The 18,723-nt window shown below is 46.8% G+C and overlaps 1 protein-coding gene across 1 annotated transcript in view; it reads right to left on the reverse strand.

Annotated features, from left to right (window-relative positions):
- Positions 1 to 9,825: 9,825 nt before the first annotated feature.
- Positions 9,826 to 18,723, reverse strand: part of LOC146810964 (phosphatidylcholine:ceramide cholinephosphotransferase 2-like) — a 166,206-nt gene continuing 157,308 nt past the window's right edge. Inside the window, exon 5 of the mRNA XM_085615021.1 lies at positions 9,826 to 10,032. Coding sequence (XP_085471147.1) covers positions 9,826 to 10,032 — 207 coding nt within the window. The remainder of the gene's footprint in view (positions 10,033 to 18,723) is intronic.

Below are 18,723 nucleotides of genomic sequence, written 5' to 3' on the forward strand. Positions count from 1 at the left end.
CATGAGGCACCATCACTGTCAGATCCGTATTCAGGACTAGCCCTTCCGATTGTCTGATTGCTATGGCCACTGCCGCTGTAGCCCTCAGACAACTGGGAAGTGCTCTGGCGACATTGTCCAAAACCGCCGAGAAATATGCACAAGGCCTTTGCTTACCACCAAAGTCCTGTGTCAACACTGAAAGAGAACAACCGTCCACCTCATGCACGTAGAGCACAAAAGGCTTCCGGTAGTCAGGGGTGCCAGGCACAGGAGCAGAGCAAAGAGCAGTTTTCAGAGTGGAAAAAGCAGTCTGGCATTCAGCAGTCCAAGGTAAAGGTTCATGCACATCCTTCGTAGTTAGATACAGGAAAGGTTTAGTCAAGAGGGAATAGTTAGCAATCCATTGGCGACAGTAGGAAGTTATACCAAGCAAAGCGCGGACATCACGTTGCGTGCGAGGAACAGGCATGTTAGTTATGGTTGCAATGCGCTCAGAAGTCAACCGTCTTCCCTCCTTCGACAGGAGATGACCGAGATAGGTCACCTCCGGTCGACAATATTGAAATTTAGAAAGCGACACCTTGTTACCATGAGTAGCTAAATGCTGTAGCAGGGCAACCGTGGCATCGCGGCAACCATGTTCTGTATCAGAGGCCACAAGGAGGTCGTCGACATACTGCAATAGTACATTACCTGACGGCAATTGTAAAGTATCCAATACTCTTTTTAGAGCTTGGCTGTAGATACTAGGACTTTCGGTATACCCCTGGGGGGCGCGATAGAACCTAAAGCTGCGGCCTCCCAATGAGAAACCAAACAAATGTCTACTATCTGGATGAATGGGAATACTAAAGAAAGCATTCTTCAAATCAATCACCGAGAAAAAAGTCGCTGTGGGAGGAATCATGGTTAAAATGGAATTAATATCTGGTACCACTGGATATTGGGGCACCACAATTTTGTTAATCTCTCGCAGATCAATCACAAATCGATAGGTATCAGCATAATCAGGGGACTGGGGTGCGGGAGCTCGTTTAAGAATCGGAAGAATAGGGCTGTTGCAGATATTGGAAGCCGTTTCCTCCACCACCCCCGTTTTAATCAAATCAGAAATAATGGCCAGTAAAGCGCGTTCTCCCTCGGGGGCTATTTTGTACTGTGGGATCCTCGGCAATTTGGCATTCTGTTTCAAAGTGATAGACACCGGGGGAATTTGTAGGAACCCTACATCAGTGTCCCCCAGGGCCCAAAGATCCCTTGGGAGTTTTGCAAGCTCAGGGGGTAGGGAGTCCGTTTTTGAAAAACATTGAATGGAGGGGATAGAGGTATTCCTAATGGTCAGGTAAACTCCATCGGGGAAGCAATAGATACGGGCATGCAGTCTTTTTAATATATCCATACCCAGGAGATTTTCCCCACACTGGGAGGTGAGGAGGAAAGGCGAATCTATCGTTACTGGTCCCAGAGTAAGGGAAAGTGGCTTAGAAATGGGGCTTACCACCGGAGTTCCAGAGAACCCCACGGACACATTATTCTGGCCAGACAGAGCGGCCCCCGGGACCAGGGCACGTGAAACAGAACTGTTCATAGCCCCTGTGTCAACCAAAAACTTACCTGATGCATCCAGTAATTGTGCATGGACATAAGGTCCAGCTTGATCTATCGGGATTGACACATGCCCCTTACTCTGTCTTTGGCTGTCCTATGCTTGAGAATATCCGGAGCCTTCGTCCGTCACACATCCTTCATGATAGTACTGTTTACCTTGGCTTTGATCGAAATAATTCTGACTATTCTCACCTCGGGCTGACTGTTCCTGTCTCGTGTATCCACCTCGGTGCCCACTCATCCTTCCCCGTCCACGACCCCTTGAAGCATTATTCTGCTCATACAACAACGGGCACTGGGCTCTCCAATGTCCCTCCTCCTTACAGAAAGCACATTGATTTATGCCTAAATCCGTTCGACCAGCCGTTTGCGTGGGTCCCGCCCCTCTTGGAACGAAATTCTGCAACCCTCTTCCTCTTCCTCTACCCCTCTCTACTTGCTGCAGTAACACTCGAGTTTTCAAGTCCTTCGACTTCTTTTCTGTCTTATCCTTGCTCTCATTTTCCCGATGCTCATAATACTGAGCCATGCTTAATATTGTGGAAGGCGTGGTGGTCGTCCAGGTACTCTCAGCGGCCTGTAACTGGGCCGATACCTCAGGTAGCAGATTTGTTACAAATCTATTAACAAATAAACGCACACCCCCTTCCGTGGCCAGGTCCTGTCCGCTGAAATCAATGAATACTCCCTCAAACCTCGTGAAAAAATCGGATACACTTTCATCCTTCTTTTGCTTACAAGCCGTCAGTTTATCCCAATCTACTTTCCTGGGTGGGATCAATGAATGCATATAGGTTATTATTTTTTCAGGTAAGGTCAATATCTCAGATCGGGGCTTGTTCCCCGGCTTACGATCTCTATCCCAGTTTCTCAGTTGGTCCCATGTCCCACCAAATTCCGTAACATGGTCCTGGTCATGTACCTGGCGCCAAATATCCACCGGTACCAATAAGGCAAAGAATAATTCAATATCTGCCAGCGTCATTACTGCTGACGAGGCGGCCTCGGTCAGTTCTTTGTAATATGCAGTGGGGTTTTTTCTAGGATCTGGCAACTGGCATTTTAGGGACAATACCTCACTCCGTTTCCAGGGGGTATAGACCCATTGTTCCTGGAACCGGGCGTCTATTCTCGGACGGGTGACGACACCTTGGGCATCCACCACTTCGGTAACCTCAGGATGGTAGATAGGGTGTACTTCTCGCATAGGGAACTGGGAGAATCCGGCGGGAATGGCAGGCTGCAAACGAGTTCTATAAGAAACCAAAGTCTGCACCTTCCCATACACTTCTTCCGGCGTCAATTGAGATTTGTGAATCTGATCAAGGATATCATACAATATAGCCGGAGCTCTCCCTCCTTGGTGTACCTGTTCCCATACAGAAATAAGACGGTTGGCCATATGTTCCAGGGCATGCTGTTGCATCACTGGTTCATAGTCTCTCATAGTACTCCAAATATCAGAGAGAGTATAAATAGGATGCCGCATCCATTGGGACGCTTGTGTGGCAATAATTTCCCTTTCTTCCGTCCCCAAGGCAGAACGAGTGAACAACCTCCTACCCTCCGTGGCCGGATGTATTGGAGTAGTTACAGCTGTTACCGGCGTCGTACTGGCGGAGGAGGAGGGCAGAGCAGAAGGGGAAGACATTGACCCCGGCGACAGCTGAGGGGTCCCGGCTGCAGCTGCCGTCAATAAATTAGGCAGCATGGCCATAACTTCAGACACAGATGTCGACAATCGGGAGAGGTCCGGCAGGGAGGGGGGGATAGGAGTGGCCGGAGGAGCCGAAGCCGAGGCCCCCAGAGACATATTCGGGGCCGAGGCCCCTGTCACCTCCGGATATATTCTCTGCGGTACATAAGGGGGCGGTGGCCTGGTGTCTAATAAATCCTCTATTTCATCTTCCGCATTCGGGCGGGTCATATAGCTCTTATCAACCTTTAATCTAAATTCGCGATTCATGCAATCCAATCCCTTTTCTACTCTGTCTCGGTCATAGGCCATAGCCTTCTGAGTTATATTCTGTCCTGCCTTGGCTCTAGCTACTTTCTCTTCCCTCATTCGCCGTTGTTTGGCCTCCTTCTGCCATGCAATTAGAGCGTCGAACATGGCCTGCCTACTTCGCCTAGAAAACAGTTGTTCCTGTAGGAACGCAATTTTCTTCTCATCAAATGAACCCATCTTGGGCCATCGTAACTCCTCATTACCCTTGGTGTACTTATGCCACAGAGTGCAGAACAATAAGGGAGAGATCCCATGTTTGACATACATAAAATGGCTAGGACTGCCCTCCGGCGGGGCGGGTTGGCTCTCAGCTAATCTGGAGTCACTTGTTCGGCAGCAGCAGCCAAAACAATTCAGTTTACTAAAACAGGACATTTTGGTTAGTTTTTAGACACGTACACACAAACAACAAACAACACGAATCATATACAATCTGTATCGGAGAACCAAGCCCGTCGACTCTGGTTCACAGTTCAGACACCAAACTGCACGCGGGATTCCCGCCACCCTTCTGGCTCACCACTAAGACCAGCCCCCAACGAGGACTAGCCCCGTCAGGAGTATGCCTTGTGGCTACCCAGTCTAGGTCGCAGGTCTTTCCACGTGCAATCCGTCTATATTCCTCCGGCGCGCTGTTTTAATCAAATCAATCAAAAGGTACGTACTTTGAATCAAAACACTGTAATGCTAAACCGATCAAGCAAGGCACCACTCTCCGGTGCGCGCCTTCAAATCAATGCACCGCTGTTCAGCGCGAGCTTCAAACAAATGCAGCCAGTGTTCAAATCAAAAATGCATCGTTCTCAACGAATGCTCTCAAATCAATCAAATAGCGCACCGTCTCCAACGCGTGCTTCAACAAGATAATGCACCGTTTACAACGCGTGCTTCAAGTCAAATCAATCTATACTCACCGGGTGCACCCAGATACAAATGTTCATTCTCCGCTGCCAACTTCTCCCGACCAAATCAGTCCATTTTCTGGGTTAAGCCCGTAGGACCCCGGTGAAGGGTGACTAGCAGCAGGGGACGTCCCGAAAAGCCGCGCAGAGTGGGAGAAATCCTCAAGCTCCTCTCCCGCCAACCGGTCAGGACGCTCCCAATCCCACCACCCGAATACGGGGGGGGAGACCCTGTCACGGGGTCCCTTCGTGGTCGCCAACTGTTGTGTCCAAATAATTATTCCAAGGGCCACACTTACCACTGGCCCGCAATATTAAGTCAAATAAGGAGCAGTTGGCAACGTGGAAGGTTCAAGCGTTTATTGGCCACCACAGAACTCTATATAGAGGAGCCTCGTCGATCCTCACCCATCAGGTGCGCCGAGGAAGACTGCTGGCTCCTTGACAGTAACACACTTTTATACATTATCAGTTCAGCATACAAAACCTTATATGTGGAAAAGTACCAGTTAGTCCTGGCGCCCCTAATGAGCTCATGCCTATATCCAGTTTCGGTTACACATACAAAGGGTTACTATCTTTACAGAGACGGTCGAAGGGGTGACTCCCTTCTCGTCCCAGGTCTAGAGGAATTTGCTTAATACTCCCTTTTAGCAGATTTGACCTTGCTTCTCAGCAATTCAGCCTGTCTCCTAACAAACGAAGAAAAGGGAAGCAGAGTGTGGGCGGAAGAGACCATGTGATTCCTAGACGAGAGAGCCACAATCCAAGATGGAGGCTGTTCGGTTCTCGGCCCTTTCTGTCGTACTAAGCATAACGGGAATTTCGAACCCTTGAATACACCATAACTAATCATACTATCATTAGATATACTGCGCTAATCATACCATATCAACTTGAATACCTCAGTACATTGACCTCGTCCGCCCATGTCTCTTTATTCTCCTCGGCATTTACGCGGGGTCGTTTGTGGGGAATACACAGTAATCACCGTCGCCTGACCACGTGAATCCCTTCCACCCTCAGCCTTCCGGGTTTCCTTATGCTCTCCCTCCTTTTGCAGTTGTATGATTCGTCTATTTCACTTGTGTCCCCGACCCTCCCTGGAGTCTTATAGGGGTCATCCAATCTCTGTGTCCAGTACTGAAATGGCGTGAGCTCTGTGTAATGGTGGAGTGGACTGGTGTTTCGCCGTGTCCACTGCCAGTTGATATGTTTTCTATACCCCAGCGAAATTGGCCCTAGGAGCAGATATGCGCCCAACCTGTGCTTTACGGACCTCGTTGCATGAGGTCAGCTTCTTCTTTCCACGTGGGCAGTTCAATGATGGCCCCACCTGCAAAGTCCCAAATCCGGCTCCGGTATCTTCCCGACTTCCAGGGCCTAGGCAGCAGAGCTCGTATGTCGCCTCACGCAGGAGTGTCTTTGCAAACTTTCAGTCTGCCGCTTGGCCTGAGGAGACAGACTGCGCCAGTACCTGGCATTGTTCTCCCGATTACATAGGCGGGCCCCCAGCCGCAGAGCCTCACCTGATCGTGAAGGTCCCCACAGGGGTTGCAGGTACTGTGGCATTCCTGTTGGTGGGTAGCAGGGGCCTGTTGGACCACGGATCTGTTTGGAGCCAAAATGGCGCCCGGCATTCCTCTCCGCCTCCCTGCTCAGAGCAGATCGCCCGATGTACAGTTACAGCCTCTGGCTTATTTTGGCCCCTTACCGGGAGCCGAGGGTTTTCCAGGGGTGGGCTTCGGGTCTCCCGCTTTCCTGGGTGTTTCACTGTCTTTCCTCTCCGGCCGCCGGATTAGGCGCTCCTTGGTTGGGTCCGCCTCCGGAGCGGGAAGCAACTTCAGTCCCCGGCTTCCCTTCAGGGCCTGGGCCGCAATTCTATTTTTGGGCCCCACAACAGAATAATGACCCCTACGGGTGTCATTCCTGCGCCGGACGTTGCAGAATAGCAACAGGACTCATGTCTGTTGTTTTCCCCTTTACAGCCACCGGATGAATTACAGGATTTTTGGGTGTGCGTGCTGCCGGTCACAGAGCTCGCTCAGGCTGCGACCATCTTCGTTGGCTGCTAGCCACTCCCCCTATAAATTTGTTTTTTTACTACTGTGAGGCCTACCTCTCCCATAGGATAACATTGGGTTACCTTATTACATTTAATACATGATCACTGTTGTTTGGGAGGAGATAGAAATATCATGTTTGGCGTTTAGAAAGAAATTGTAATTTAAATCTTCTTTAATGGTAAAGTCACAATTTTGAAAATGCTACATTTAGAAAGTTGGCATTTTCTATTTGGTGCCTGCAGCTTGTTTGCTGGGTCACATGACTAAATGTGGTTGGCTGTTGGCCTTTGTTTATTCCTCTCAGACAGCCACACAATAGAGGGACTGAGTTCAGGATGAGTGAGCCATTTAAGCAGAATTGGAGGGTGTAGATGTGCACAGACCCATTTGCACTTCAAACACCATGGCTCAGCTCACAAAGAACTTCATACTAGCCTTTAGTGACTGCAGACAAACTGGGACCAGGGCAGGGCAGGGAGGCAGAAAATTAAAGACATTTCTGTGGGGGAAACGCCAGAGGTTTCTTCCACTTTAAAGCTGATACCCAGTGTGAAAATAGGCCCCTCATGCCCAATTTTTAGTTCAATTAATCAATCAATCAAAGCACATGGCTAATCAAAGAGTGTTCCGGCACTAGTTCACTTCTGGAATGGCAGAGGGACTCTCAGAGGACTGGCATGCTGCCTGTGGCCTGCTGGGTACTTCAGAATACTAACCTGCTGCACCAAGAGAACAGCTTTGCTGCCAGCCCTGTGTCCTCAGAGGACTTCTCTTCTGCTTGCGACCTGCTATCCTGCTTGAACTCAAGACTTCCAGAGTGACTCCAATGGTTAGTTGGCTGGCCTCCTGATCAGAGCTTCAGGGACAGTATTGGCTCCAACCATCTTGAACCCCTACCTAGACCCAGCCTGAGTGAGTCCTGACCCTCCAAGTGGTGCCCCTCCAGTCCTGGACCTCTGGAAGTGGTGCTAAAGGGGCCCAGATATCCAAATTCCAAAACTGGAACTAATAAATCTTTGGGTTAAAAACTTGGACCTACAGAATGTTCTGCCAAACAATGCTCTGAGAACCCAGAGGAGACTGGAACCTACCTGTTCACCTATTAGCCCAAGGTGCATCGCCGGTCAGCCTGACTTCGCTGCAGCTCCTGATATGTTCTTCTCAGCTGCAGCAAATCCTGTTCAGTGGCTCCTTGTAGATGGGGTATCCCACCTCATGGAGCCCTCTTCGGCTACAGCCTGCAGCTTCCTCCTGCTGGAAATTTTCGACTCCCAAAACGAGACTAAGTCCGAACATAGAAATCTTCACAGGGACTTCGTCCAGCAGCTCCACAATGACGATGCCTCCTCAGGCACCACTTGCTTTCTTGCCCCACTGAACTTTACCTTCTCAGACATTTTTCTTCACAAATTCTTCTAAGTCCGAAGGTAAGCGAAGACTAGGTCCAATCCACCGTGTGTATCTGAACTGCTTTCCATGGTGGTCAGCCATAACTTCGACTTTGACCTGGCCTCAGGAGACTAGATGTCCGCAGTTGGAGGTTTGATCTTTTAGGTGCTATTATTTTCACTTTAAACTTAAAAAATTCATAACTCCACTTCTACTGATTGGATTGGTGTTTGTTGCTGTGGTGTCAGATCATTTATTCAAATTTACTCTACTGTTTTAAATGAGAGTGGGGTTTTTCTTTTGTTGTGTTTTCACTTCATTACTGTTTAAGTGTTGCATAAATACTTTACACGTTGCCTTATGATAAGCAAGCTCTTTTTTATATCAAACTGACAAGGGATGTGATTGTTGCTTGAGAAGGGCTCACACCTTAACCAACAATCCAATTTCTCACACTTCTGTTTCCTGCCTGGAAGAGTGCGGGCAGGTTATCTCCCCAGGGGATGGGGTCCCCAGGACATAATTGCAGTTCAGGGAGGGGGCCATGCACCCTCTTACCCTATTTAAAAAAATGAAGAGGCAAAAGGAGGTGGACCATGCGCTTCCCTCCCCTATATTTGAAAATCAGATCTGGGGAATGGGGGACTCAGGGCCTGAAGAGGCTCGGGGAGGAATTCCACATGCCCCCCTCCTATATATATGAACATCAGTCCCCTTATTAATTTATTCATCCTCAGGGGATGGGATCCCCGGGCCTGAAGAAGAATTGAGGAGGAGGGTGGTACGCCGCCTCCCCTTTGTAATCTATTGTGCTGCACCCCCCTCCCCCCCCAAGCACTGGTCTACCCCCAGAGGGGGTTTACTTACTAAAGCATGCAAGCACATGCTTTTTTTTATTTTGCTGCTGATTTGCACATCCACCGTGAATTAGTGGCAACATATGAAAAAATATATGTTTTTGGCTATGGGGGGGGGGGGGGGGTCACTTTGGGACACCCCACCAGGCCCTGTGGGCCAGGGTATCCTGACCCTCCCTGCTTATATCTTTTTTTTACAGGACAGTCCTAAAATGGCTGCTGCTACATCGTTGTTGTTGTGGTGGCAGACTATCAAAACTTATTTCAAGATCTGCCAGATCCCCCGCGGTGTGAAATATACAACATTTTTTAGCCTTAATATTTCAAAAACTACTGAATGAATTTACACCAAATCACAAAAAGTGTGCATTCTGAACCAAGATCTAGCTTTTCTCCAAATTCAGTGTTATTCCGTTCTGCAGTTTTTGTGGTATGGGGAAAACACGTTTGTGGCCCCCCATTTTCCTCGGGCCCGATTGACAAATCACCCCTAAACTTTTAAGGTTGTAGCTGAGATTGATGATACTTTCTTTTGCAAAGTTTTGAGAAGATTTGTCAAACAGTGTCATAGTTATAACCAAACCAAAAAGTGTTTTTGATATGGAAATGCAGATTTGTGGTTACTGGGTAGTTATAGTTACATTTGTCAATGTGCCATACATACTTTGCAATCACTACATTTAGATTAGGAACACTGAGCTCTTTGCATATTTGAAAACCTTTGTTATTTTTTCCTTAATATGTATAGCAGCTATTCCTACACGCAGTGCCTGATTCATAAGCTAATTTACACTTTTGAGCAAGTTCACTACTTTTCGGTATTCACAAACTGCACTTTCGTTGTAACTTACACTTTTGTAGTAATTTATACTTTTACACTTACAGTTTGGTAAGGAGTACAGCCTAACAATTTCATGCTTTCGCATTCAAAAGCCTCAAATGAATTCGGCCAGCAAGAAAATCGTGAAATGCAGATAAGGTCACGACGCACTTTAAAAAAGATAAGTTTTATTTTAAATAGATTTTTCAGTTTGAAATGCTGAGCCATCGATAAATGTTCGCTTGTTCTTGAAAAATGAGTAGTCTTGGAAGAGAGAGCAGGAGAAAGGCCATGAGTAGGCATGTGGCACGCTTCCATGTACATTTTCCTCACAGAAGAGAAAGACCCTGAACCACCATACGTGGGAAAGGCAGTTATGAGCAGAAGGCGTCTTGAGACACTGTAGGATAGAAAAAATATGTTATTTTAGACACTTAAAAAAATTGAGTCATGGGTGTTTTGTAAACATAAAATCACTTAATGAAAACGAAGTTCACGATTAGCAAGCCAATGTGTGATTTTATTTCATGACTGTAATATTGCGCTTAAATAGAGGATAGTGTGCATTAATGTGCTTTACAATAAGGGATGTTATACTACTGTCTTCTCCCGGAGTCCGTAAACATGTCCTCAACCTGAAGGAAAAAGTCCAGCCACTTTTGCTATCATCAAAACCTGCGTCCTTGGGCTGCACATATCCCTTACATGGTGACCATCAGCTCTCTTTAAATGGGCAGGAACTGTCCTTACAACCACCAGGGAAACCTTAAAGTAGATGAAAACGGCTCCGTAGTGCACCATGTACAGCTCCATTTTAGAAGTATGTACTCCCTGGCCCGCTCGGTGGTGTCTTTGGAACATCAGCTCTGCCCTCCCAGAAAATGTAAATGGAGGTGCTAAGCTAACATAAGCGCGAGGGAAAATAAAAAACACATCACAACCCACGTTAAATTCTACTTGAATGTGGATTTCACCAGGATATCCTAGACACTTCCTTTAGAAAGTCCCCGTTTCAAGTTGAAGGAGAATTTTCCGTGTGAAAATCTGAGCTCTAAGTAAATCTTTGAAAGCTGGCATTGTCTGCAAAGTACATCTGTTCAGCTGGACCTAGAAGCACAGTTTACTATGTCTTAACCCCGTTTCTTTTTGGCCAAGCATTCGTTTTCAAATGATTTATATTGGAGAAGACCTCAGCACGTGCTTTATTGCTCAATTTCGTCTGATATGTAAGAAATATACCAGGGGTAAGGTTAGAAATGTACCCGTGGAATTAGAGGTAATTTAGTTATAAATGTGCAAATCAGATTCAATATTATTTGCACAATTAACATCAAATGTACAGGTATCAAATTAGGAAGCAGCACAGTTTGGGTGCTCTATAACGGTGTGAATGAGCTGCGATATAACTGTGCATATTTAAATACTGTAGGGCTTATTTACGGGATTTTGGCATAGAGTAGCGCAACAAGGCACCTTGCTGCGCTGCTGCCCTACGCCAAAGTGAAAGGGCAAGATTGGACCGTGTTTAAGCACTATGGTGCAATTCTTTCCTTTCTCCTGCGCTGGTGCAGTTTCGGCCAATGTAGGCACCCTTGCACCATAGTGCAAGAGGGCCTCCGTTGCATGTAGGATGATTGTTTTTGTGCAGGAAGGGGTACCGTCCCTTGCAAAATCAATCCTAAAATGTGGTTTCCTCTTTCTATGTGTGCTAAAGAATGCAGTACACATGGAAAGAGGAAAAAAAAACAAGAAGAAATAAACATATTTCTTCTTGTTACGCCTCAACTCGGGAGGCATACGGATTTGGCGCTTCCCCAGGTTTACATCACTCTGTAAATCTGGGCAGAGTCCTATTCCATGGGTGTTGCATGGGAAAACCCACAGCAACCACCATGGAAAGCCTCCCGGGTTCGGAGTAAGGTGACGCAGCGAATTTAACGGCGCCGCCTTACTCATGATTTATGAGGCCACTCAAAGCCACAGAGGGTGGCCTTGCGTGGCTTCATAAATCGAAATGAGCCCCTTGTGACACTCTTGTTATCTCTTTACGTGGTGCAAAAGTGACGTAGGGCTCTAGTAAATAAGCCCCTATGTGTCCCTCCTGTAAGTACCAAAGCGTGCATGTTACAGGAGAGCTACCTTTTTGCCCCTTCATTCTTGGAAATATTTTACACCACTTTGCCCAAAGTAACTGCCCATGAGGCCAGGGTAGACTCCTATTATAGGTTGTGTTCTTCCAGTGACTTGTTTTTTAATCCAAGTCAGTGCCTTTCACTATTATTTAAGAAGAAAGTGGCATGGGCATTTGCTAATTCTACTATTTTGCATGTTAAAAGAAAGGTATTAGGTATTAAGCAGAGCAGATTATATAAAAAGAGCTGACGGAAGTAAGTATTGTGGAATTAATGGTTCTGACATCAATAAATAGAGATAACGGAAAAGGTTTTTATACAAGGGAAATGGACGAAATGTGCACCAGACTCCTCTGTGAATCATGGAAGAATAGAAGGGAGGGGGGCAGTGTTAGGAAATACGCATGTTAGTTAAATAGGGCGATAAGTGAATTATCCAGAGTTATACCAGGGTTTTTATTTTTTATGTATCTATGTGCTGTCTATTATAGCAGTTTCAGAACGCTGTAGAAGTGAACTGACAAGACATAAAAGTTAACCAGGCAATTGACTTGGGTGGCCTAAACTGACAGACAGATCTTAAGACAATAAACGATTGATCATCATAATATTTAAGGATGAAAGAGAGTAAAATTGCAACAGGTAGAGTTTAGACCTATGGTGGATCAGAAATGAAAATCATCACCATAGAATACAAAGCGTCAGCAGCATATTGGTTTTATAAAGTAGAAAAACATGTTCACAGCAGAGATCACATATTCATAGAGCACAGTGTGAATAGAAATGGCACTCTGAGAGTAAAGAAGATCGGAGTAGTGGAAAAAAGTATGAGGTGAGGGAAAGATATATAGTTGATAGAGGAGCAGTAACATGAAGAGCATAATTGGTCATGGAGAAAAGGAGCAGGAAGGTTACAGATGCGTTGAATCATGACGGCAGGAAAACGAGAGCTGGGAATAGCCAAATAAGTGAAAAGACATACAGTAAAAGTAGGTATAAGGAGGAGTTAAGAGAAGCACAATAAACGCTACTCATGCAGCAAAACAGGATGATCAATTAAAGAAGACAGATGAGGAACAGAAACAGATAAGGGAGTAAATGTCATCAAGTTAAGCGGTAAAGCAACAGTTACACCACAATTTGGCACACAAGCGTAGCTATGAAAGCGCAATAAGGTTAATATTAATTCAAGAGAAAATGTGATTAAAGGGAAATTAATATAAATGCATAGTGGCACACCAACGGAAATAACCTATTTGGTTGTAGGGTAAGGGGGCAGGAGGTTGCAGATGAATTGGACTGTGAGACACAACAACGTAAAACAGCCATAAGGTGAAAAACATCCGAAAAATACTGTAGGTATAGACAAAGGCTGGCAGGGCATTGACTAAACATGGAAACTATGCTGTGATCTGTAAGGAGATATCTGGTAAGCTGGGGTTAGAGGATACAGACGAGAAGAATGTAGCTATGTAGGAGAGTAGCAAGGCAACTAGGAGGACAAGAAAACAATTACTGCGCGATGGAGAAAATTGACAGAATGAGAGGTTAGTTTAGGGAGGAAAAGCGCACCAAGGAGTGGGAAAATAGAGTGCAGAAGGTACACTGAGAGGGAGAATATGAGTAATGGAAATGGAGTGCCATCTGTTGGTGTATCTGAAAGAGGATACTCTTAAGAAGAGATTTTAGACAAGGGGAAACTTTTAATATCTAGAGGGAGGGTTTCGATACTCTGGGCGAGTTGGCAGGGAAGGATCACATTTTGGTGGAATTCCCTACCCAAAATTATGTTAAAGTATTAAAAATATCTATGTAGGTGGGGGCGTGGCTATGCAAGATGGCCGACAGGATACGTCCTTGATGAGCTCCTCATGGGCCCTGTGAATATTCTGCATAATCCTGTCCAATCATAGCTGATTTTTACTGTCCTCTAGTGGCGATCGACTGGGGAGTCCTTCTCCCCCCCCCTCCCCCAAACCACAATCAACTGGATTTCTGCAGTGGAAGCCTACTCTGGCATGGCTGGCAGCTACATGGGCCCTACCTGACTAGAGAGCACTGTGGGACCTGCTTGGTGTTTTCTATGCCAGGTCTGTGCCTGAAAGGTGCCCAGCTGGTGCCGCGACCCTGGTGGTACAGTGCAGCAGTCTCTGGAGCTGGCAGTGGCACAGGAGGTGTGACAGCGGACCCCTGAGATGTATTGGGCAGGCCCTGGAGGTGCAGAGAGGGTCCTGGAAGTCACGGTCTAGTGCTAAACGGGCGCGGGGGCTCTGTGGAGCCAGCGTCCCTCACTCCTCTAGGCATGGTTGGCCTGCATCATTGGCCGGAGCCGCCAGGAATTGTGGCTGCACATCAGAGCCCCAGACCAACAAGTAGGTGCCAAGAGAATAGAGGCGGCTCCCTGAGGGAGTGATGAGGGTCCACGACAGCCTTGCTGATCGGCCCGACGGGCCTGAAAGGAGTGGTTGAGGCAGAGTTTGAGGGTGGTGTCGGGGTCCCATGCACTGCCAGTGAGTGTGACTACATCAGCGGTGCCTCATGAGATATACTGAGTTGCCGGCTGGCCACAAGGGACTATAGACCTGTGCCCTACTCTCACCGCTGTTGGGGATAAGGGTGGTTTCATCGGAGATCCTCGGAGGCACTGTGATCCAGGCTGACTGTATGTTGCAATGAACATCCCTTGGAGAGTATAGATCTCTCCCCCCACTGGAATTAGCCCTTGGTGTGGCCTGTTTCTTGCTGCCTCTTGGTGGGTTTTCCAAGCAGACATTTGAAGGTGCAAGGTGAGTGCAACTTACCTGGAAGAGACTCAAGTGGATTGCCTCCACTGTGAAACAGGAACTCTACTGTTCTGACAGGCTACTGCTGTGCTGTTTTCCCCCCTCCCTGGGGTTCACCTTGGGGTTGTCACTGACCAACAGCATCGCCTCCCATGAGTAGGGGCAGGCCTCAGTGCCCCGGTCAGGTCAACACGATGGAGCACTTTACAACGTCCTAAATGAGCAATCGCAGACAGATGTGCCAAGGGGTCTCTCGCCATGATCCAAGACCTGATTACAGGTGGGGGAACCTTTCAGGGCAGACCTTTTCATGGAAATCTAGGGCTCTAGGTCTCTGAAAGGGGCGATAGAAACGGTGTCGATAGAGGCCAATCTACTCTTCGTAGACCTACGCAGAGTCTCTGAGAAAGTGCATGCGGCTAAGGAAACCATTGGTGTTCTCAAGTTGGAAGTGACCTCTCTACAAAAGCAAATGGCCGTGTCCTCTACAGGACAGGGAAACTGGAGGCCCACGTGGAAGACGCGGAGCGAAAATCCTAGTGCAATAATGTGAGACTCTGGGCTTCCCAGAACATGCAGAAGGTATATCAGCGGAGCAATTTATCAAGCAATGGGTACGGGATGTAATGAAACCAAGAGATCCAGAGACGTTTTAAGGCAAGGGCAAAGTGGGCTATGGCCCAGGACCTGAGCCTTGCAGGGGGCTCCCAGATAGAGCTAGCTCCACTTTGCAGAGAGTCTTGTTCGATTACCTTAAATAGTTCTTAAATGGATTATTTTAAATACTGTTTTCCTTTAATTTATTTTTCATGTGGGTGATGTATGAGAGTCTGTTGCAGACAAATGTTGTGTTTATGTTTCGTGCAACAGGCATGAAAGAAAGTTTATTTTAGATCAAAACAGGACCTCACTTATGAGAAATGGGAGGGTGTCAGAGAGATAATTTGAGGTAACATTAGTGAACTGCTGCTGTGTTACAATCTTGAAAACACACCATTATCCTTGAATATTAGATGTAAACACATTTAGAATTTGGATGATTGTACCTGTGTAGTGCCAGTGACCTGGTCAAGAGAGGGAATGAAATAACTGAACCCAGATCATACATTCAAAGCTGTTCCGAACAAGGGCCCCCAAAATCCAATTGGCCCAGGGCCCCAAAAATCCTTAAGATGTCCCTGGAGAGACCTTTCCAGTTGTTTTGTCGTGGGGCCCCTTCTCGAGCGATAATAGCCCTGTTCTTAATTATTAAGTCAGAGGCAGTATCATTTCAACTGCACATAAAACTGGCAATGCCCATTATGACAACCACAAAATCTCCATCTACCCAGATTACACACAGAGTGTGCAGGAAGACAGAAAATCTTACTTGGATGTTAAGAAAAAACTGAAGGTTATGGGCCTAAAGTATATGCTTTTGTACTCGGCCAGACTGAGAGTGATTTTTGATGGAAAGTCGCACTTTTTCAACTGCCCAGTTAACATTTGGAGGTGACTGGAGATGTGGGACAAGGTGCCACGTGACAAGACTGGTCCCTGGAGGAGTCGTCTACAAGTGGAGCGGGGTCCACGCTGCGGCTGGTGGCCTGAACAGTGACAGACAGCCGGAACTGGTTTCCACTGGGAAACCAGCGACCTCTCGAATACTGATCCAGGGAGATGGCACCATGGCCTTGGACCCTGCCCTAACAGACTGAGGGTGGATGGGTGGGGGGGTTCAGTCGAGAGGAAGGAGCCAGAGCTGAGTGACACTAGGGAGTGAGGGGACTACTCACTTCTTGCCTAAGTTTCTGTCTGCCTCCAGATGTAGATATGGTGACTGTGACTTGGCTGGCAATGTGAACCAAGCCACATGGGTTGGGGGCGGGTGTAGTGGGCATTTTACCCCCACTGTACAATAGATCTACTTCTGTTGGGGATGGGGAGATGGTATATAAAATGCCACTTGATTCCTTTTTTTTGGTTGCCAGAGAACAGGTGAGATGATTAAATCACAAATGCTTCATGAACCTATATTAGTGCACGGGCACGAGGGAACTTCCTCCCACTTTTAGTGTTAGGCCTTGCTATTTATGTTTTGGGATTATCCTGCAGGTCCTGGCAGTTTTGCATTTATGGGCAAACATGATTGTTCTTTGTTGAATTCTTTGTCTGGGTAGGGCTTATGTTATTGTTTGATTTGGATCTCAGTTATGTAGGGTTTGTTGTAGTTGGTTAGTTGCTCAATGTCCTTTATGCACCATGAAATGGAAAGGGAGACTGATGACACTAAGCAGCGTGTGCTTTGCGACACAGGATGCAAGGGGTACTACTCATGGCCCCTCATGACGGAATCCAGCAACTATCCACAACTCTGGGATGTCCTGGAGTTGAGGGATGATACCAAAAGAAACCGGGTTCCTCCTTCCTGAAGTGCACTATGGTCTACATAACATGAATAGAAAAAATGCACCTCATGGCCAGAAACTAGCGAAAAAATGAAGAGAACAACTCTACTAAACCACGTACTCTTCCTACGCTAGAGGGGTGGCCATATGTATAGCTTCAGGGTACCTTTTCATCACACAAGCATAGAAGCGGACATGGAGGGCCGATACCTACTTGAGCAAAGTACATTAGATGGGAGTGCCTATGTGCCTAACACTGATGATCAGCACTTCTTCACAAAGATGCAGGACTTGCTCCAGCTTAGGCTCCCCTATCCTTTGGGCAGGGGATTTCAATTGTGTTGCAGATGTTGAGAGAGATCAACATTCACCTCATACAGGAACAAAACCGCTGATGACTAGGTCACTTTTAGTAGTCATTCACAATTTGGGTCTTTGGATAGCTGGAGTATACATCATCTGCAGAAGGGAGAATACACCTGTCACTCCTTGACTCACAATACATTTAATCAGATTGGATATTGGTTACAGTGCTCCCACACCACACCTTAAAAGAGGTGGTGCATTTTGGGAGGTTTCTTTCTGATCATGCTCCGACAGTGCTGCATGTACAGTGACCGGAGGTAGTAGTACATAGAAGTTGGTTTTCACTCCCAGATGTCCTGAAGGATGCCACTTGTAGGGCATCCTTAGCTGATGTACTGACTGATTACATGGAGCATAACTGGGGCATAACAACTACTAGGGCCAAAGAATGGGAGGCTATGAAAAAGAGTTGATGCAAGGTGCTTGCACAGGATCCGCCACTGGGATACACAAACAGTTGGAGGCAGATGTGGTACGGCAAGAGAGTCAACTGGCTGATCTTCAGAAGGGGGAGGCTGAATTGTTGGAGGCAAGATGGGGTTTTGTTGAGATGCAGCAGAAGTTGCATGACCTCAGGATCACGTTAGGTAAGTACACACTTACACAGTAAAGACAATACATACACAGGGAGGGGGACAAGTCAGGGAACCTATTGGCTTGGATTCTGTGTCATGAACAGGAAATGCCACCTATAGTACAACTTCGCCTCCTGGGGGTGGAAGGGAGGGCAAATTGTTACTGGGCGAACAGGCCATATTGATGACCATTCAGTCCTCCAGACTGTGTACAAGGCTAGAGAGACTATTGCGAGGTTGCGCTGGAGGCGTTCCTCGGGGGAACACTTCCCTGGCTTTCCCCAAAAAGCGGGCAAGAATTGGACACAGATTACACATTGAAGGAGTATAGGGGGCCTTTGGGTATACCTGAGAATTCTAGGGCACCAGGATACAATGGCTTCCTGGTAGAGTTCTATCAAACGTACTCCGCACTTTTGTTGGAGCAGCTGTTAGAGGTATTCCAGAAGGCATGGACAAAGAAGATTACCCCTTCACCATGTGTGAGGGTGTTATATACCTATTGCTCAAGCCTGGAGGGGACATGCAGCGCCCCCTTCTTCTTACCGATCCCTCACAATGATCAATTCAGATGTGCTGTGTAAGCTACTGGCGACTAGACTTTGGGTTATTATACAGGAGTTAGTGCATGATGACCAAGAAATAAGTTACTTACCTGTAACTGCAGTTATACAGTATTGGTATCTTTCATAGATTCACATGCCTGAATCATTCCCCGTTGTTGTAGTGGGAGTCCCGCGGTACAAATAACATAGCAGTAAATAGTAAAAAAACATAGATCTAATAGATGCAAACATGCATTGTATAGCCTATTTGTCTCCTTTTGTAAAAAAGGACCAAACTGAAAA

This window comes from Triturus cristatus, chromosome 7, assembly GCF_964204655.1.
Source record: "Triturus cristatus chromosome 7, aTriCri1.1, whole genome shotgun sequence".
Taxonomy (NCBI): Eukaryota; Metazoa; Chordata; class Amphibia; order Caudata; family Salamandridae; genus Triturus; species Triturus cristatus.